At 38.5% G+C, this 22,882-nt stretch overlaps 1 protein-coding gene across 2 annotated transcripts in view; it reads left to right on the forward strand.

The window, feature by feature from the left end:
* The window catches only part of LOC138935373 (ubiquitin carboxyl-terminal hydrolase 48), a 51,419-nt gene that overhangs the window by 10,645 nt on the left and 17,892 nt on the right, over positions 1–22,882 (forward strand). For both annotated transcript variants that reach the window (XM_070299864.1, XM_070299865.1), the window contains 5 exons: positions 6,228–6,335; positions 8,186–8,292; positions 15,597–15,727; positions 16,467–16,586; positions 19,452–19,577. In XM_070299864.1, the coding sequence (XP_070155965.1) occupies positions 6,228–6,335; positions 8,186–8,292; positions 15,597–15,727; positions 16,467–16,586; positions 19,452–19,577 (592 nt within the window). The remainder of the gene's footprint in view (positions 1–6,227; positions 6,336–8,185; positions 8,293–15,596; positions 15,728–16,466; positions 16,587–19,451; positions 19,578–22,882) is intronic.

A 22,882-nucleotide genomic window follows, 5' to 3' on the forward strand; every position in this document is an offset into this window, starting at 1 on the left:
GGTTACAACTATTTCAGATTTTTGACGTGGCAGTAATTATTGAATTTTTAATTTGTATCTGCAAAAGCCATACGTTCAATATATTCATCATTATAGTTTTCAATTTATAATTATATTATCTATCTTTTTTTTATTGTATGTATATTCTGATTTCGACAGCTTTATCCAAACTTCTACACACTTTACTTTATACATCTTTTAATTATATATCGCATTTATTTACTACACCGATTTATTGGAATTCTTGACTTTTGGCACAATCGCGATTTCATTCGGATCGGAAAGGGTGGAGGGCATCGGAAAGTATATTCGTACGGTCGATTATACTCTCTCCGCAACGGTGCCAATGTAAATAGACGGGAGCGACCAAGCATATCGGGTGGCTGCGTTTTTCGTGGTGTATCGCGGTAGCCCAATGGTCACGCCTGGCGAGCAACCTACGCGTGTTGTTCTCCGATCGAGAACGCTTGATCGGTATTGAAAAGTCTGGCAAAAAAGAGCGAGCTTAGCTGCCGCAACGATCCGATCTTGCAACGAGTACATAATAAGTGTCTTGCAAGTACGCTTGGAAAACGGCCGTTTGTGTTACAATTTTGTTATATTATAATCCATACACGATGTATTATAATCGATCTATATCACACGCCGATTGATTTATTTTGCCGCTTTCCGTCGATTAATTATATAAGATTTTATTTATTTTATCGGATTTTTTTATATAAAGAGAATAAATTCATATTTCTATAAATAACATATATCGTAGAATTTAAATTAGAATTTTTTTTTTTTTTTTTTTCATATTTTTCTATCAATTAATATTATTAATATTAATTCATGTGTTTAAAATTGCGCCTTATCATTAAGCAATTATTGTATGACACTATGATTCCTGATCATTACAACTAGTCTTGGGAAAAGTTCACATTTTATAATCACAGATATTTTAAATTTAAAAGCAATTATACTTCCGATTGTTGAAAATTAATTTCAGCTTTTATCTGGTTCCTTCTAACTTCAATTTATAATTAGAATCTTTTAAGCTCCATCCTTAATCAACTCTAATGTAATAGAAATTATATTATTTATAACTGGGAGTATACTTTATTGATGAACGCAATTTTTTCTCGAGCGATTTTTAATGATCGATTATTACGCGGTAATTCCTTGCTGCTCGCTCTTAATTTTCATCAATCGAGTACGCTGCATATCTTTGCGCCTCTCGATAGTAACGTACCCTACGTAACGAAACCGGCCGCGTACAACCAGAAGCAGCATCCTCCACAGATACCATTTTTATTACATCGGCGAAAGCCTTCGGTCGGTCTTCTTGTTTGCTCAGAGGAGGAGAGGATCTTCGGTCGCGCGGGATAGTCCTCACAGACGGTAGGGGGGTAGAGGGGGGGGGAGGGAAGAGCGAAGAAGAGGAGGAGAAGGAGAAGAGTCTGAAGTTACATCGGCGGTAGTCCTGTTGACCGACGGACTGCGGCAGGATGTCGATTATCGACGGTTTTTGCCGTGATTCCCCTTTTTCGAGCCGAGTGCATAATTAACTTTCGTTATTCTAGCGCGTACCACCGTGCCGAGTTGAATCGAGTCGCGCGCGGCCGCCCAGCTTCCGCCCGCTGACAACGATCGAAGACTCCGTCGTATTATAATCGGCGATCTTCTTTCTCCTTCGACCGGCTATTGTCTCCTCCTCTCTGTTTCCTCGTGTCTCATCTCTCTTCCACGATATTATCCGCCGCGCTGCTCGCCTCTTTCGGTTATTGAGCGATTTCGCGCGGCATCGAGTGAGATCGCTTGACGAAAATTCGAGCATTTCCTTCCATAATTGGACAGTCCGAAATTGTGATAATGATACGCTTTTCTCTTTCCGAGAATTGTGAAATAGGGAAAAATGTATGACATTACAAAATCTGGACGTTTCTAATTGTGAAAATATTTTTCCGCGTTACGTAATATCTATTTCTATCATTTTCTAAGTATCGACGAAGAAAATAATGCTTTCCTTATTAGATCTTTTTTCTTAAACTTTTGAGAATGAATGAGATTATCATCTCTGTCATCTTGCTCAAATTTATTATTATTTCTAGTTTTTACAAGTGAGTTATTCCAAAAATTTTACATTCTTTTCCTATCTGCCGTGCCGATAGCTTGTAGAATGCGATTTGATTATGCACTTTATGTAATTATTATTTTTCATATCGTCAACGTGAAATTTAATTAAATTATAAATATTTTAGATTATGGAAAAGAGTCGAAGATCGGTTCTTTATGTCACAAACTTGATCGGCATGCTTTGCATTAAATAAATCACTACGATCTTCTGGATGTCCAAATTATATATTATTTTTTTGAATAACAGTCGTGTTTTTGTCGCATGTGCTTTAAAAACAGCACAGTTATACATCGTCGATTAATCGCGAGTAAAATTCGAACGTCTATATATCTCTAAATGCTTTCATCTTTACGTAATTAAATATTGCATGGATTAAATTATATTTTCTTCGATCATAAATTATTAGAAATAGGCAATCGTGGAATAAGAATTGCATTATCCTATTTAAAAACTCTTTCGTAGAAAATTCTGAAAATAAATGTATATATGGAATATAAAATTAATATTTTGCTTTTCACTTTAAGATGTTTAATTGCTATCGGCTTCTATCAAAAGTATTTGTTTCGCTTTATTCATACTACTCATTATTTTCATTCGTTGTGTATCGACACTCACTTGGTAAACAAGTAGGAGAAGTAGGAAATTTTAAGTTTGCCGAATCTGACGGGGGGTATTTGTCAACGGGAAAGTTCGCTCATGTACATCGGCGGTTTGTCTCGTTGTGTCTCGTCGTTCGTTTCTCATGATCAGCGCGGACATACGCGAACTCGCGCGTTGTTCTCTTATTTTCCGAGTGTTCCGCGGTAACCGGCAGCAACATTGTTTTTCTCTTGCTCTTTCTCGTTCCCCTCTCACACTCCGCTTCTCCCGCTCTTTCGCCATTTATCTGACGACTGGCTTTTGGGATTCCTTTTTTAATACTCGGACACACCGAGGATCTTTTACCACGGACACGTAGGGGCCCTCTTGTAATGATCGCAACGCTCCAATGCACTCGGCGCGTCCGGAGCTGCATAACCGGATGCTGCAGCGGACGCGTAGGATGCAACTTGCAGCGTGTCCGTATATCGTTCATCGTATCTCGTTAACATTTTATTCTCTGATATTGCAATATTATGGAAATTGAAAATATTTTAATTATTACGTAGTTTTGTTATTCTCATATATAAAAAAATCTTTAAGTCTCGATTACTTTCCTATGATTATTTTTTATTTATTAATTTTCATTTATTAATATTTACTTGCAAAGTATAATTATATTCAGCAAAGATATAATAGATCTTTTGTCATCTGATTTAAACGGAAATGCATTAGGTTGAATATCAATCGTTGTCTCGTCCAAACACGGCCAATAATTCGTTGACAAAAGCGGTAATCTCTCCGGAAAGATCGGGAATCATCTAGTCAAATAGTGATGGGAGGAGCGCTAAATCAGGGAAAAACCTAGGGATACTTGTTTGGATCTCGGGGTTGCCCGGAAGACAAATGTCAGCGGAACATGCGGGGAGTCTTGGCTCTCGGTCTCTCTTACGCGTAGATGCACGGTCTGCGGCGGTAAATCAAGGGTGGTGATATTAAAAGGCCGCTTATACGCGAAAACATAAGATTTATTTCTGCTCCGACAGGAATGCGCGCGCGAGAAGGAGCGGAATAAAGGCGGTTCGTTCATAGAACGCGTATGGCTCACGGAGGAACGAAAGGAAGAAGGACGCGAATGAGAGAGACGAATTATCGAGACGAATTTCTCTTCGCCCTTATTATACGTGCGCGAATAGAAAGACGGGAGTAAAATCAAGACATGATAAAGTTATATTCACATCTGTGAACGCATCAAGGGTGTCTTATTTGGACCAGTATTGCAATTTCGCGTGAAACTGAGGGGGAAAGAATGATTTTCCTTTCCTTTATGACTTTTTGTTAGTTAATTTCTTAAATATGTTATTCTCTTTGTTTTAAGGAAAGATTGTATATGTTTGTTTTACTGCAAAATAGATACATCTGTTATATTTGATGAAATCGCGTAGCATATAATTTTATAATTATAAGAAAGAGAAAAAAAAACATATTGCTATTGATATTTGTAATATTAATTAATCATCAAAATTTATCAAATTTAGTTGTTTTTTTTTAACCATTTTTTTCTTACATTATTATAATCGGGCTCTCTCGGATTGTATATCCGTGTAACGCTTTATTTTCTTTTGCAAGACCCAATATCACGCGACGATCGTCTCGGTTGATTAAGGTCATCCACAATGATGCTGTCACTAGATTCGTTCGTGCATAGAACAGGATATTATGCATCGGTATCGAACAATAAGTTGTCGACCACAGTGACTCGGCTCGATCTGTTTTTCCTCATTGTACGATCCGTAACTCGTTGGGACTTTGTCGCTGCTATGTCAACGCTTTCGTTAATTCTTTCGCTACCGGAGTCTCTCGGTTACAATTCACTATGACTGTTATATATACATATATATATCAGGAGCAGCTATAGTCGCTCAAGTATAATCGACATTTCTGAGCTCGCCAAACTCGCACGTTTTTGCTTCTAGTTCTGTTCTTGTTTTTTTTTTTTCTTTTTTTTCCAAGAACAATGATATATGGTTTAAGCTTAGGAGAAACGTCACTTGATCTTTCGCCCACGATGTGATTTTTCCGAACGCTTTCGCGTCTGATTACGTGTTGGTGCGTTGCATCCCTACATATATATCCGAAGGCAGGAAAGCCGCAAACCGAATCCTGTTTTTCTCCTCCATCTCCGCGATCTCCAGGGAGCAATAATCGTCGCGGGGCGGAAAAATTTCGCGACAGAAGTTAAACAAAGCCTCGAAGCAGAAATAAAAAAAAAAGCAGGGACGTGGACGAGAGTGGACGGGAAGAGAGAGAAACAGAGGGATATATAGAAACCGGCGGGTGTCCCGGGTTCGACCGTAATAAGGGTGACCATCTCCCTCCGCGGCTCCGTTCGCTCCTACCGCACGGCGTTCCTCTGTTCTCCTGTTTGAACAAGGCTCATAATTAATACGTGCATTCGCTTCTGGAAAACGCGTGCGGGGTGCTCGGGGTATCCGGGGAAGGAGACATTTTTAAACTACAGCTTCGGATAGTCTGCCTTTCCGCAAAGCGTGTCGGAGCTCGCGACTTTTCCGAGAGCTATTTCGATATATCTATTTCTGATATATCTTTCGCTGTGAATTTCTCGTTTTAAAGTTTTCCTCTGTAGATCAGAAATCGTGCGTTTTTCGCTGATAAAATTATTGTTTTTCTTTCTATCAGATCGAAATTAACATCCGAAGATTGATGAAATTAATTCATGATTTTTTAATTCTATCCGATTACATCTCAAACTTTTCGTAGCGTGCAAATTTAAAGAGAGATTTCTATTCCCGTGATAAAGTCGCACAACAGCGTACCTGGCTCGTTTCGCGAGAGATATCTGTCTTTAAGAGCATTATCTGGATGGTCGTCGGCTAGGGGGATGGCAAAAACCATCCGCCCCCTTGTGGTATGTGAAAAATGATGCACAACCCCGTCCCCTAAACATCACCTCCGGAAAGTCCCGAAGGAAACGTTCACCGTCGTCGTTCCCGTTGTCGTCTTTCTGGTTCGTAATCCGTGAGATCGTGTCATGGACGGACTTGCATTATCGAGAACATTTAACTCACTCATAGCTGTATGGAAGCTGTATAGAAACTGTTGTAGCTTTTCGAATGAAACTACTTCGTTATATGAATAACAAAATTTCAAAATATATGCATTGTATACAAATTGTTTTCCTCATAATAAATTACTGTAATACAATGTCGTAAATAAAATACTATCTATATTAGTTAAGTAAGATTAATGTGATCAGCTACATATATATATATATGAAAAATAAATATTTAACAATTATAAAAATTAGATTAATTAAAAAGAAAGATAAAAATAAAGATTATTTTTAGAATTAGAAAATTATTAAAGAGTTTTCTAAATAAATTTTTATTGTATTTGATTTATATGAGTCTATAAATCATTCGTTGCAACGAGATATTTCAATTTTATTGTGCCTACTCGTATCATTTCATGATTATTAAACGCGTATATGTATATTTCTCGGTTTCAGATACGCAGAGGTCTATTCGAGAACACCGCCGGCAAGCATCCAGAACGCGTCGCTTCTTTGCGAAGCCCATAAAGGATTCCTGTATGCGCCCAGAGTCAACAACGAACTGTAAGTACTCGATACATATATTTTCTAAAAAAATTGTGTATATTTATTTAAAAGAGATACGTGTCTTGATATTCTCTCGTACGATATTCTCTCGGAGCTAGGAGAATCGTATATTTCTGGGGAAATAAAGTTAATCGCTTGAGGGATACAAGAGTAGCTCTCCGAGGTTTCGGGAGGGGATCTTTCCTTGGCAGGAATTTCTCGAAGGACACTATATTATAAAGCGAAAGTGCGTGACCTCCTGGCACGCCTTTCTCTCCTTCTCCCTGCCTCCGCTCTCGTTCCTCGGCCCCCGTGACGTGATGGATACGCGAAAATGTCACTCGCACGCCCCCGGGGCCAACGCGCCATCCAACATCCCCTGACTATTATGCTAAACCATTGTCCACTATCTGCCTAAGATAGCCGACGGCTTAAGTCGTTCGCTTTTCCTCCGTCTCCGAGCGAGACCGTTAAAAAATCATTTTTCCCACCTTTCCTGTCCCGCGCGACGATGGTTCTCGTATCTATCGCGGAAAACTCTTACTCTTTCTTCTTCTGCGAGTTATCGCATCTTTATATTGAATTTGAGAGAAAATGCGAATGATTGAAATACCATATAATACAAAATATATATAGAAATCTCTTGAGGAAAGTAGATTACATCCTAAGCTCAAAACCTTTTTTAATATTTAATCTTAATTTTCTGCAATTACATTTATATATACAAATATTATCTCTCATCGCAAATATAAAATATACTTTTAGTATACATTATTTGTAATAATATCTCTAATATATCATTCTCTCTCTTACGTTACGAAGATCCTTATTTAAGTTAAAGAAGAGATAGGAACATGTGCAGATGGAGAGAGAAAAAGAGATTTGTCAAATATTGCATAGCCCGGCTAGTATATATATTTTTTTATTCCGATTTCTCCCCCTCTTTCTCCTTTCATCGTCTGTCCTCGATGCATCCACCATTATTCGGGCGTTAGGCAAATACACAGGAGAGACGACAAGCTTGTGCGCGCGTTTTTGCCCCGTGAAAATTCAAATGAGACCGCGCGGCATATTGCGCTGAATCGAAATTAATGTCGCGCAACTAATTATCGGTCGAGTCATCATCGTTTCGTACCGTTGGGCGTCTCTTTCGGTTTCGTTTTCGGCAATTGCACCGCTATATAGTCGTCTATCGTTCTATCGGGGGAATAAATGATCTCGAATGCCAATTATCGTTGATGGTGTTGTCATCTTAATCGAATATGATTAATCGATTATTATTGCGTTATACGTTTTTTATGAATATTCTTTATTCTAATATTCTTATGTTACTCGTTATAATATGTACGTTTACGTTAAGAGCGAGTGATTTTAGATTGCTGGAAATTGTATGGTGTTGCGTAAGTCCTATTTAAATTAATATATCAATTAATAATAACTTGTGTATCACGGTATCACTCCGATGATAGATGGGTTCAAAATTTCATATATCAATAGCATCGTAGTTCGCGAAATATTATTGATTGCGCATAGTAGCGCGAGATTCCCTCGCGATACGAGGTTCAGGAACCATGCCAGGATCGAGCGAACAATTGCAAGGGCAAAAAGTTGGAGCCGTGGCACAGCAAGAAATTTCTAATTTGCGGTATAATTAAGGGAGGCGATGCAAAAAGCACTACGGATTCTACGGCGTTGTCGGAAAATCGCAAATTCCATCTTGCAAATACGTTTCTCGTCCAATCGCCCTCTTTCTCTATTTCCCAGCACAATTCTATGCATATTTTATTACAAATATCAAACGAGAGCTTTATATTTATGTGTTTCCTTCTTTGCCAGAATTATAGTGGGTGATTATTTAATTGTTACAGATACAGCATAGTAACCGCGGAAGAGTGGTCGAAACTCACGCAATTCTATGAAGTCGACTATCCCATTATCATAAAAAAGATTGATGAAGATTATTTAACAAATCCCGGTAAGTACAAGTTTTTTTTATTGTAAAAGATATCAAAGATTGACATTATTGACGTCATTCGATCATCGATATAAATTGCGAGCTATAATTTTAGCTATGATGCTGTTAAACATCCTATTACGCAAATTTAATGTTTTGCTTTTTTTTTAAATTTATTATTCGCGATATTTTGTTATTGAATTTTTTTTTCGACGCGTAAAGTATCGCTGGTGACTATGATACATGATAAGTTACGCTCGGTGATCGCGTTTAGCGATATATCTTATACAGATAGAAGGAGAACGTATACGCACGAATCGTTACGTGAGTTTCCTACTTCGCCCCTCTCTCCCAACCTAACTTAAGGAATAATGCCAGAAGACATTAGCCGCTGATTTACATAAATCCACCTCCTCCTGTCCCCCGTCCTATCTTGCCGGTTGGCTTCTCCTCCAGGCCCCAAAGTGTCTCATTATAATTAAAAAGTATCCTGAAAATTAACTGGCAGAAAAAGCAGCGCTACACGCCGAGGATACGCGACCGGTAAAACGGCCGTAAATGGCCCTCTCAAAAGTTTCTCGCCCCTGTTTCGCGTAATGTGTCGAAATTTTTCCATGTTTCTACTTTATCGATTTTTTCGTATAAATTTATCGATTCGCTATTCTATTCCCAATATTGTAAAACGTTAACAGTTTTTGTGATAATTTTATAATTTTTGCGTTAAAAAAATATACAATCGCTTGTACAAACTCGTCGAAAAGTTAAATCGAAGAATCGAGCGTATATCTAAATAGCGATTAAAGATTCATTCAAGTTTCGGGCACGTGTCGCGGCGCTTCCTCGGACAAGCGATCCTTGTCGGCCGTCCAGCAGGCAAATTGGGTCTCGATAGTAGCACCGGGGAACCGCTGGATACAATGAGAATGGATACAATGTTCACATCCCGCCTCGTGGCTGGCCGTCGCCCATGAACGGCGTTTATCGTGCCCGCGAAGGATCGAGATCTCTAAACATCCCATTGTCTTGTCCGTCTCCCGGTCGCGAGTACACCACCTTTTTTTTCCGAGGCATTTGTCAAGGCGCTCTTCCGATTCTTTTGCCACGACAAGGAGCTACGATGCCGCCGCCTCGACGACGACATCTGAATTGCAAAAACCTCGCCTCTTCGTTGATCGCCGAAATCGAATAGTCGATATCAAAATAGCGGACATCGACGAGTCAAATGGAGATGTTTAAGATTAAAGCGACGATTTTTATGATGGACATGCAAACGTCAAGTTAAGGATTCGTATTCTTACCGTCAATAAATGTCTAACGCTAATTGTGGTCGTCGGTAAAGGGAAAAAAATTTTTTAAATAGTCGCTGGAAATTTGCTGAGATATATATAATGTTTATTATATCTGCCTTTCTTGCTAGCTTTACCCTACCATCAAATTATCTCGTTACGATCGTTTTCGGCGATACTTGGAAAAACACGAGGAGGAGCCGAATTACGAACAAACAGACGATTTAGCTTATTTCGAGAGCGCGCTTTGCTGGTACGGGAGGTCTCGGGTAGGCGCGAAGGGAAGAGGGACGGATTGCTGAGTACAAAAAATAGGGGGTTGCTTTCGGTGACTGATACGGCCCTGACTAACGAGTCCTAGCCGGACGATCGTGCTACTCTTAAAGCCTTCAAGGATCCCCTTTTCTCGCTCTCTTCCTCTCCCTTTCGTCTCCCTCGATCGTGAAGGCACATTAGGTACCGTCCAACCTCGTATCAATCACCCGACTACCCCCGATACCGCCCGCTCGCCAGTTGACAGAACCGGAGGTGACGCGATTGAATACCGCCCTCTACGCCTCGTTGCTCCTCCGACCGGCTTGATGACAACGACGATCCCGGAAAACCTAAGCGAAGGGAAAGAAACGTTGCCTCATGCAAGGGTCAATCGGTACATAACGTAAGACGTCACACTCGGTTACGAAATTTAAGTATTCTGATAAGTATACGCTGATTATATGCAAGTAGATATTTAACGAAACCAAGTGATGTGCGCTAATTAATTGAAAGATTTAATAATATCTTCCTTTATCATTTCATTATTCATTCCAAGTACAATATTTGAAGCGAATCTTTTAAATTATAAGTTTATTTTATTTTTGCTTTGAATTGAAGATAAAAAAATTAATTTATAAAATAAGTTTTCTGATTTAATTTCTAATATAAATAGTTGAGGACAAATTCCAACATTTTTAGAAAAATTTTCGATACTATTTACATACAGAGAGAACGAGATTTTTTGCGTATCAATAATTGAGCCGCGTCCTGCGCGATTATCTTCGGGGAAGCGGCTTTTATGCGGCAGGTCGAAATTGATTCTAGAAATGTAACGGTGTGGCGAGTTGCTGCTCGCTGTTTCGTTTCCCCGAACGTCGCTCGTAAATATCGCTTAGGCGCCATGCGGTGCCACAAATCAACCGTGTCCGTGGTACGGCACTGGTTGTATCGCAAAACCGATGAGGAACGAGTGAGCGAGAGACTAAGAAAACCGCGTACGCCGAACAGACAGACGAGGAGGGGTAGAAACCGGCGACGGCGACGGCGGCGGCGGTAGGAAGAGAGACCGGCCTCAAATTAATATTCGGACGGCGATTTAGATTTAGAACACGAATTTGCTGATTAGTTCCCTCCCTGAGAATGCGGTCGCCTACGTTGCAGCGGCCGTCCTTCCATAAACGTGCGGCTACGACGTAGGAGAGGGATAGACGGACCTGGAGATTCGAGATTTAGTTTCCTGAGGGGGTTGAACTTACCAGAGGTCAAACGATTCAGAAGAGACATTTGTTAACTCCCTGTCCCCACTCTGCGACAAGTGCGCCGGACATGTCTTAATATATACATCCGCTGACCAATGAACATGCTCTTATGAGCCGTGCCGTCGTGCGGTCAAAGTCGTTGCACCGTTAATGGATACCGACTTTCATCCGGAATTTTTTCGTTTCAAAACTTACAACCCTCCACCCCCCCCCTCCCCCCGAAACATGCTGCTGTATTAGACAGACAATCGGTCCTTCATCGCTAATTATATTTTAACTGAACAGAAGTAGAGAAAGAATAATTGAATCTTTGATTAATAATAACGATTTGCGATTAATCATTGAACGAAGCAATTCTTACGAGACTATATTCGATTTTATCTTCCTCCGAGTGAGAAAATTATTTCGAGCGAGGGTCGAAAATTCATTTTTGGTCAGCGCGATGATTGCATACGTTTTTGTACGATGGCCAATATACAGATAAGAAAAGGGAGGTTTTAGTGAAACATTAGCGTGCGGAGAACGGAAAAAAAAACACAGCGTTTTCGCGTAATCGCGCAGGAAACGAGCAAAGTCGGGCGGGACAAATTTCGCAGGGACGAATTAGCGCATCCTGCTAGGTCTCTCGGAGCGCTCCCCCTCGCTGCCTCCGTTATCCCGAAGGAGATCCCCACTTGTCCGTGAATCTACGGGGGGTCCTTTTCCTCCAGGATTAAATGGAGCGCCTAGATGACCGATGCTCGTTCTCCGGTAGCGGAGTGTGCGAAGCGTGGTGAGAGGACGACGGGGACGGAGGTTGGGTGGAAAACAAGATAAAACAAGGATAAAGCTCGCTCAGATCTCCCCTCTTCTTCAACCTTTACTAAGATGTGTCTTCTGATTCTGTCCGAAGGAGACAGAGACCCTCGATAATCTAGAAATGTCCAGTCGTCCACATTGCTTGATTTAAACCGCCGCGTTTTCAAATTCGTTCCCTTTTAATAAACGATACTCACGTTTTAGAAAAACGCATATTTTTGATGTATATTTTAATCGTTATTTCAACGCATGTAAAAAGGATAAAATATGAAACGACTGAGCAAATTATTAACTCGTCTAAAAAAACTGCGTGATTATTTAATTAAAACTATTATTTTCACTGCATTTATGAATAATTATCTTACGCACATATATATTATAAATCAATTCTAAAATTACACAAAAGAAAATTTCAGCCCGTCATGGCTGATATTTTGTTGCGTGATTTATCGTATTGTCATTCCGAATTCGACGATTACAATGAAGAGACGAAAGATCTTATATCGTTTAATTAACGAATCTGTTGATCGCGAGATTACTCATCTACGAAAATGACGCGTTGCGAGGGTCTCTCTCGATTTTCACGGTACAGAGTGACAATCGCATTTTGCGGATTTCGAGAGAGAGAGAGAGAGAGAGAGAGAGAGAAAGAGAGAGACGCGAGTAAATGCCACCCTTCCTGTTGTGCCGGCTCGGTGTCATCCTGTAAGAGGATTAGATTTCGACTTTGTTGTGGCTCTCCAAGACGTTCGTTAGCGAAATCATTATTATCACGTCGATCTTCCTCGGCTACCGCGATACCGAAGCTAGAGGCGTCTATATCAACGCACGTTTGAGAGTTTCGTTAATTTTAGCTGCCAATTACCGATACTTGTTGCCGGATAAATGTATTTAAAAAATTGGAGCATTTGACTGAAGGAAAAATGTATTGATATTCTATTTCTGCCGCCAAGTTTTTTTTTTTTTACCGGTTTGTCGAGTGATTTTATATTTTATTTTCACGTACGATAAAATAATGATTGAAAATATACTTTATTCTTTCTTATGTATTTTGGCTGCTATTATTTAATAAATTTATTAATGCAGTAAATAAAATAAATAAATAATTATTTTATTAGTAAGAAGTGTTTCAGTTTTGGAAATTCCAAAGAATTCGAAATATATTTGTAGAAGGTTGAATGTGTTTCTCGTCGTCATAACGGCAGGGGAAACATCAATCTTTCATTCACGAGGTGATCCGGGAGTTATGAATGAAAGTCGTTCAGTTCTTTTAATATAATAGCGAACCTGATGTCTTTCCGCTTAACGTGTTTTCGATTTTGATCGAAGAGTTTTCTCCTACAGTTTGCGTATTTTTTCATCTTTTCAATAATCATTTTAGCATCAATATCTTTGCGCTTATTGTAAAAAAATCTTAATTTTTTTTGTTTTATTTGATTTTAAGGGAACTGATAAATAAACAATTTTATACTTAATTCTGTACAAATTATACGGGAGGATTGAAATCCCTTGACGATGAATCGTAATATCAACATCTCGTTTTGAGTTAATACCTCGATATTAGCGACCCTATTTCATTTGCGATTCTTTTCCACCCATTCGCTCTGTAACCGCTCGCTCTAAATAATCATCCTGTCAATTCGAGACTTATTTCGATGTATCCTCAATCACCGTATAATTGCTTTTCCTTGATCGATTAGCAATCAGCCAAAGTGTGATTAGCACAGTGAGATACTTTGTTTCGCTTGCTAATTAGGCGAAGGAAACAAATACTTAAACATACATTAATATTTATCTAAATTTCAATAAAAATTTCTCTCACGTAATATCTTACATGATTTTTATTAGCTATAAAAATCTGCTATTTTTTCTGTTTCATTACGTCTTCAAAAAGAAAAATATATTCTCAAATATAATTTTCTATCTATTTAAATTTCTTATATTTGTAAAACATAAATATAATCTTTACTTTTAATTAATATTTATATTTGTAATATACACTAGCGTATCAATAAAGCTTCTGCTTATGATTATATTATTATATATATATATATATATATATATATATTGTGTGATAATGATTTACAATTATATATTTATATATTGGGGATATGATAGCAATTTGATAATCGTATATAACTTTTGTTAAAAGTTTTACTTCGCACATCCCTCAGGAGATTTTTATACGAGTCTTTTAACCGATCTAAATAAAATTCTTAGGAATCTGACTCTTCGTCGAGCTGCCGAAACTTCTTCCGTCGATATCACCAAGTTTCGACACTCGTTTATGGTTTGATTGCCCTTCGATGGCACTTTAGGGAAATAGACTAGAGCTCCTCTGTCGCTCTTTAGTTTTGTGCACAAGCACTATAGGCTATTGTGTATTATTTGCCAATAAAATCAGCCTACACTGCTTGTTCCTTTAACCGCTCATAGAAGGCTTTCGTATATATGTATGGCACTCCTATGATAAAAAGCCGAGATTACGTGAACGGAAATGTAATCGATCGTCAATCGTAACTTCAGCTCCGCGAGATCGCTCGTCTCGACCGGCTTGAAAAGTGCGGCTAACATTCTCGACTGTTGAGGCACTGTTTGTAGTACATCGGAAGAGATTTGCATTCGCGACCCTACGAATCTCTCATTAGCTTAAGCTTCTCGTATTTCCGATTAAACTCGATAGCAAACGATCCTATCGCACGGATATCCCCGCACTAACGGGTAATTAGGAATTCGAAGGGAGGACCTTTGAATTCATTTGGCGTACGAGTCCTTCCGCGTCCTGTCCTTCGTTACGGGAAATTAGTTCGCTGCGCCCGATCGTTTTCAATCCACCCCGCGATTCTGATGCTCGCGACGACAGATAACGATCGATACATTTATTCTTTCCTCATTTTCAAAAATTCTTTCTACCGTTGCGAGAAAGTATATCGAATATGCATTCTGTTTGCGTTAATCTTTTTGACTCGTTAATGGGCAAACAGGCTTCTTACGCCGTTCCCTTATTGGTTCCTACGAGCCGGTAATTAGCGATACGCGGGGGTGGACGAATTCACATTTAGCCGGGGTCACGATTCCCCTTTCCTCCACGTTTCCCGCCGCTGGAAAACTGTCTGAACATGACGTAACGCTCCGAGAGTCGCTCGGATACGAGCTTTGGACCGGCCGAAGCGCTTTTTGTGCTGTCCGGCCAGCAACAATGGCCGCTTCTTACACCGCCCTGGTCACCGTATATTATTAATTACTGTATTAATCTCACCGGCCGTAAGCAATCTATTATACATGGGATAAGAGCCACCACCGACATCGCCGCACCACCCACTCACCCGCGCGCACCCTCTAACTCGACTTTCTAACTGCCGTTCCGGTCCTCTCTCGACAAGGGCTCGACGAGAGGCCAACGAAATCTGACCCCTGAGGGTGTTAATAGTGGCGTCGCATCGAGCCGCGTCAAGTTAAGTTCCTGCATCGTTACGAAGATCGCGATATTTTCTGTGTATTGTAACGTTTACGAATCATAACGTGCGATTTAAATTAGATCAATGTATTTTAATTTGTTAGAGGACTAAAGATATTTAAAAAAACTGATAAATATATAAAGCGTATAAATATTTAGAAACTATTTGACATGCGCGTGATTTAAACGAAAAATAAGAATATTTTTAAAAATATTATTATTTATTTTTAATTATGTTATGTATCACGAAAGTGTTTCGTATTGTTTCAGGTTTATGCGCAGCTTGTATGTTAGCGAGGGTGGAACAAGAACGCCTGGAAAGCTTGAAATACGATAGAGCGACAATCTACATCAAATGCATCGACGATAACGAAGACGCTAAAACGGAAAACGATCCCGAGGTAATGTAAAAATGCCTTCAGTTCATTATTTATTCAATATGTTGATGATCAGCCGATTTCAATTTAGAAAACGATTAATCATGGTCGAAACGACATTTAAAAAATTTGGCATATATTAGCAGATTAATCAGACATCAATTTTATTACACGTGTATACATTTTTATGCAAGAATATGATTTGCTAAATATCGGAAAATTATCACCGTTTAATGTACAATATTATTACATTAAAACCGCAGTGTCGCTTGATTTTTTTTTGTGTGCAATATTTTATAGAAATTTTAAAAAATCTTATATATTATATATGTGTATATATATTGTACATAAATAAATTATACTGTTTCGTTTAGACGAGGGACAAAGAAATTTTATTAATGGGTAGACATGCCGAGTCATCGAGTGTTCTAAAAGTAGTCATCTTTTCAGATTAATTCTAACTGATAACGATGAATTGATGCCATCTCACGCACATTTCATAATATAATAAGTATCATTACGCCTCTACTCAAAGTGACTTTAAGAGAGCTACTTTCTTTTATGTAGCTCGTTTTTTATTTATGCTAATTTAGGAATAATCATGTAGAATCGCATTTATCCACATTTCTCTATATTGAACTGAATATTTTAAGTTTTCTAAATAAATAATTATTTTATTTTTTTGCAAATATTTTTATAAAGAAGTAAATTATCGATTAGAGGACATGTTTGTATCCTCAAATGTTTCGAATGTTTGTTATAGGTAGCGGCAAAAAGGCCAAAGATGGAGAACGTACGTCCATCACGAACTAGGAGAAAATTAAAAGGCTCCCATGAACTCAAAGTTTCGTCTGAAATTACCTTAAAAGAACTCAAAGTTATGGTACGTGTTCTGTTAATATAAAAATTTCATTTAATTATAATATTAATTTTATTTAATATTAGTTTTATTCACATCCTTTGATCTATCCTCATTATTATCTCATAAAACAGATATAATATATAATGATAAATTAAGTTTTGGATAAACTTCGAAATTCTTTCATCTTAAAAAAAAAAATTATTTGAAATTTAATAAAAAATATTATCAAAAAAAAAAAAAAAAAAAAAATGTAAAATTAAAAAAAGTAAAATAGATTTAAGAAAAAAATCGAAAGAAGTCTCGATTTATTTTAATCTGTTTTCACTCATTACTTGCCGAAAACACACAACCGAGAATAATCGATTAATTTGCGGCGCAAGTTAATTCTACGGCATGCTTTTATTGGAACTGAAATGAGAAGATCCGCGCGCCCGAGCGTTTGCCCGAAACCGATAAGCTACTCCCTGTCTCACTATTTCAGTTTGGCTGTTCGTTCTCGGATGGACGAAAGAGTAGTAAAGCGTAGTTATATGGCTGGTTAGCATATGCTCGGGCTCCGGCAATGTGCTTAAACTATTAAGCGTATTTATATTGCGAGGCCGTAGCCATCTCCTTCCCCTCCGCCTCTTCTCCAACGGAGCCACTGGCAAAAACCCGAAAGAGCATAAACCTCGCGCTAATAACAGGTCTCCAACTTCTCCACTCCACTTCACTCCACTTCGCTCCACTCAACCTTCCATTTGACTCTTTCTCCCTGCTCCATCTCTCTTTATCACCCGTATCTTTCTCTCTCTCTCTCTCTCTCTCTCTCATTTCTCCTCTCTATCTATTCATCGTGCTCTCCTTCGGGCACGAATTTTTGTTCGTGCTTCTTTCTTTCACCCCGAAGAGCACACGTCCCTTTTTAATACTCGCCCGCGAGAGAGATACTGTCGACGTCAATGGAAATACGAGACTGTTTCTTTTTCTCATTCATTGTGTATCTTTCTTTTTTCTATGTAATTTTGTGCCTTGCGATTTGATTTTGTTTCTCATTTCATCGCAAAAGTTGAAAAATATATAAATTTTATTTTAGATAAAATCAAACTTTAATTACTATAACATGTAAAAATTACGTTTTATCAGATAGAAATATATCATAAAATCATATATATATATGTATATATATATTTTTTTTCTTTTACTTTAAAAATGCACGTATAAAAGGATGTTTTTTTTTTATCGAAAAATGTCGCGGAGCGACAACGTCACGATTCAAGAGTGTCACTGTTCACAGATTGGTTCGCGTTTGACGAAAAATGCGGGCGAGTCATGCCGTACGCTCGTTACTCTTTTTACCATCGGACAAAAAGATTGCCAATAAAAATGTTTGAATTTCATGGTCGAATGCAGTTATATCGCTAGCGAGTAAGCAGCAAATCGGGACAATAGCGGCGCCGTTACTGTTCTTCATCGGTGCACGGGCAGTTTTACGCAATCGGCAGTGTAACGCTTATATGGGGAAAGGAAGTTTCTTTAATTTTCTAATAGATTGCATATTTCCAGTTCAATTTTTTCTCGCGACACATGTAGGATTCGATCACTTTTGTTACTTGTTGCTTGTGGTGTAGATGCAATGGCGAGAAAATGTTCTCCGCGCAGATAATTCATTCATGGGAGAAAAATTACAATTAATAAAAATGCGATCGCGCCAAATTTTTTACTGATTAATTGGGAAGCAAGTAATGCATAGAAACAGTTATACGATCCTGAGAATCGCGATTGCCGAAATGTCACGTTATCGGGATATCTCTGTGATAATATTGTACATTACAAATCTCCGATTACGATGCAGCGCGCTCGACGAACGTCAGAATTCATAAAGATCAAAAGTTCCTCAACCTCGGGGCAATTTGGCCTTCCGCCGCTGTTTTGCAACCTTGTTAAACCTACCTCTATTTATCGCGCTCGTTGAGCATCTTCCTTTAACGAGGAAGCCTCGAGGTGAGGTTCTTTGACCCCGACCACCTCTTCTCCTTGCACGCTTTATTCGTCATTTTTTCTCACTTGTATGAAATACTGCAAACATTTGTCGTAAACGAAGATCGATGTAACACAAATTTATCGATTTCGCAAACTAAATTAAGTGATAATAAAAAAAATCCACGGTATTTACAACTATTTTATCTCGGCAGTAAATTGATAAGAAAGTATTTTCTTCATACTTCTAGACTCATACAATACGAGCGCAAAATCGTTCGTATACTCATAATCATCTTACATACGATGTCTTTTATTCGCTTTCTAGCCCCTTCGCGATGCCTTTCCTCTCGTTTCCCTTGTCGGACACGACTCGGCTCGGTTTAGTTCGTCTCGACAATCGTAAAACAGAAACTGAGCTACGTGTTCTCGCACCGACGTTGAAGACAAGGCAGCAGCGCAAACTATCCCTTTACGCAACGTTACGCGGGTTCCACAAATTAAGCAATTACCGAGATTTTTATTCAAGCACACTTTTAGAATCTCAAATAAAAGCCCTCCGTTATTCGTCTTGGTTTCTCCGCAAAATTCGACCGCAAATCGTGCTCTTTTTTTTCTTTGAGTATATATTTAAATGCCTTTAAATATCGCTAATTCCGACTGTTTCTTGAATAAAGAATCATTGATTTCTTGACAAAAATAACCGCATTCGCTTTTTAGAAAATATTATATAAGAAAAGAAAACAGCACTTTAAAAAATGTAAAAATAATATGAAAATCGTACATAGAATGATATTGTAACCAAAATTTTTTAATTACAAACTTAATTATTTTTGTCAAGAAAACGTTGAGATATATTAATGATCGTTTTATTGAACTGTTTATTTAGAAGATAAAGTCAAGATAAATTTTATTTTTTTTTCATAGACGATGCAGATTTGTGGCGCTGGACCGTACGACCAACATATAATGTTAGGAGAACACGAGCTCACCGATCATAGTCAGAGTCTGGCGTCACTCGGAATATTTCCTGGAACGCTACTTACGTTAAAGGTAAGGCTCAATTTGAGGTTTATATTCATCTATCTATTTGGATAAAATAATCGAAATTTTTTGAGAAAAAAAAAATTAATAATGCATAACGATTTATCTGTCAAAATGACAGAAATCGAATCCGAAACTTTTTAAATCTTTCACAAAGTTAGACTTCGTGTCGGATACATATTTATAAGAATCCGCGAGCATACGTATCTTTTTATGTAAAGATATAATATATCTTTTACGAGATTAATTGAGCATGCACTCTTACGAAGCTTAAATTAGCATAAATCTACTTTCACATGCAATGCATGCATTCATACGAGGATTCTCGCTAGAAGTACTTAAGATTCTACGCTCTCTCTTTCTCGATAATGTTTTACGATTCATCCGGCGCGGTCTCTCGATGGTTCGCAGTGACGTCTTAATTGTCGTTACAACGATACGTTTGTTCTGCCCGAGCAGCAGACAGTGACAAACAGATGCAATTTAGATTTAAGATCTAGCCCACTGTTTCCCTTAAGTTCGAGACAATGGATAAGTAACCGAGACCGGCAATGGTCCCAGATAACGACGCCAAGACCGGCGTTTTCGTCCCGGGATTAACCGAAAATGCCTTATTTGAGATTAGAAGTGTTAATTGTACCTTTCTAATCGGGATTGTGGAGTCGTAGAAATCGAGGTTCGTGTCTGAGGAAAAGTTTAGAGATCTCGATAAATAATTTGCTATACTAATTCCATCGATATATAAGCAAAATTAAATGTTATTATTTACATTTAGAATAATAAGCGCGAATATAAATATTATTCGCGTTCTTTAAATTATAAATAAAGAAAATTTACTTTTACAATTATAGAGAATCGGTTAGTGTTATCATTAATTTATTTGTAATTCTTATCGGTCGATGCCGGGTGCATCTTATTTGACTTATTCGTGAAGTATGCGATAATGATATCTATACGTTTATTCACGTGTCACGTTGTTCTCGCATTCTTTACGCGGAAGATTGTCCAACCCTCGCGAGGTTTTTGTTGAAAGCAGCCGTCTGTGGAACGACGTCGCGGAGAAAAATTCTGTTCACTTGGTACTCTCTCGTTTGGCGGAATAATTCTAGGATTCCAACACATTCCTCGGTTCACAGTCGACTGATTTTATGAAAGCGACCAGTAAGCTAAGCTAGTGAACGCACGCTCTCTGCATCAGGGACAGAGTCTCAAAACCGTTAGCCCATGTCGCGCTATTCTACGTTCGGAGAGAACAAAGTGAGAGAGAGAGAGGAAAAGGAGATGTGGCCTCCACTGGACTGGTTGACTGGTTGCGGTTGCACTAGCTGCGAATATTCTATATAATTGCTATCTTGCCTCGGAGAATCCAGTTTAGTCAACCTAACAGCGTTTCTACCGATTGAAACGCTTCGATAGGTTTTGCGGTTTGCAGAAAAATTTCTTTCATAACACTCGTACGCGTTGATTTTCATCGACGTGACAAATTTTTATGATAAACGACTTCATCATCGTGTCCTTCAAATACGCGATTCAAATTCTGTCGAATCAGAGTGATAATAAAATATATCTAACATTTTCGTTCTACGTCTCTTCTCATAAGATTTTATATCTTTATTTCACGATCGATCCAAAATTTTGTACCGCAGCGGTATGAGACGGTACGGAACTATTGATTCTCGGTCCATAACGACGGTGGTAAATCCTTTTTGAGGCATATCTCTAGTTGCTTTTAACTATCGTAACTATAACGTGACTGAAAAATACATAACGGGCAGATAATTATTTGCAGTTAGGCGAATAACCGTGGGCCGGCTCTCAACATGCACAAGAAGCTCCTCGAAAACGAGATTGTTTCGCGAAATCTGCCGTCGTAAAATCTGCTCGTTCACCAGACGACGAACTTAATGCGGTTCAAAAGCATAATTTATATCGCGTAAAATGGAATTAGGCAATCATCGGTAGTCTTTCCGTGTTTAAAAGATTGCTACGTTTTCATTAAACAATAATTACGTTCCCTGAAATTTCCGCTTGACGTTACTTGAATTTTGAAACGCGTTTACGTGATATCGATTTAATAAAATATATGATTTAATAAAAATATTTTTCAGAAACACTGTTTATATAAAAATTAGTTTTTTATGTTTAGATTAATTTTTCCTTTTTAAAGGAGTTATAAAAAAAATAAATTCAAAAAGCGCGGCAAATGAGATCAATGTCTTTTACTCTTCTTATATATTGTATATACCAACTCGTTCCATGATATCAGACAGTGTCGGAGAATTGTCAAGATATTCTATCTACGGCGGATAGAACGGATTAAAGCGTTTCAGGCAAGGTTAGTCCTTGATTTTGCTACCGGTCCAGTATCGTGGGGCACGCACAATGATCGGGATGACTTGCGACCGTAGATCGGTGATCGAGTGTCTCGCGAGATATCAGCTACCGCTCCGTCATCGTCCGTGCAATAATTCAAGGTCGTCGGAGTACAAAGTTAATATATCTTGCTACGTATCTACGTTATATCACTAGCTTTTCTTTTTTTTTTCGCTGATCCGGTCGACCGAAGGAGATCAACGACATTACGTCTCGCGCGAGGTCGATCGTCTCTCTTTTCTTTTATGTCACTTTCGCTCCCTACTGTTCCCTACCTTTCCACCATCCAGTTTGTTTGTGCGCTTTTATGAGCGCGTTACACGTCATGATTAATCGATCCTTCTTCGTTGCAGATGAATCCTCTTCCAACTAATTATTGTACCGCGTTTGATTTATACGTGCTAAAAATGTTGCAGCTTCCGAAGTTTAAGTTCTTGATGGAAGCAGGGGTCGCATTTTTATTTAATACATAATTCGTGCATATTTTTTAAATAAAGGAAAAATGAGTCATAATTATGTTACAAAATGTATCAAGAATAAAGATATTGAGCATATTAATAAAGACATGCATTTAGCGCGCTTTGATAAAATAAACGTCATAATCAACGCGGATCGAGGACAAGGACAATAAAGACGATAAAGAATAGCAACAAAGTTGTGCACAATGTCGGACGGCTAGGCTGTTTTTGATTCATCCTTAATTTTTCCCCGATTTTTTTGCAATTCCTTCTCAGACTGCTCTTCATGGCTGATCGACCGGGGTCTTTAGAGTCGGTCGCTCGAGTCTCCAACGGGCGGCACCCGCGTTTGATGTCGTGTGACGAATGTCCGCGTTGGACGCGCTCGCCTTCCTCCTCTTCCTCCCTCCCTCTCTGCTCACCCTCTTCCTCCTCCTTCTCCTCCTTCTCTCCCCGTTTCCATATTCCTCTTTCTTTCGTACC

The sequence above is a fragment of the Polyergus mexicanus genome, unplaced genomic scaffold (genome assembly GCF_030449975.1).
Source record: "Polyergus mexicanus isolate NDT 795.1 unplaced genomic scaffold, iyPolMexi1.0 SCAF_8, whole genome shotgun sequence".
Lineage (NCBI taxonomy): Eukaryota > Metazoa > Arthropoda > Insecta > Hymenoptera > Formicidae > Polyergus > Polyergus mexicanus.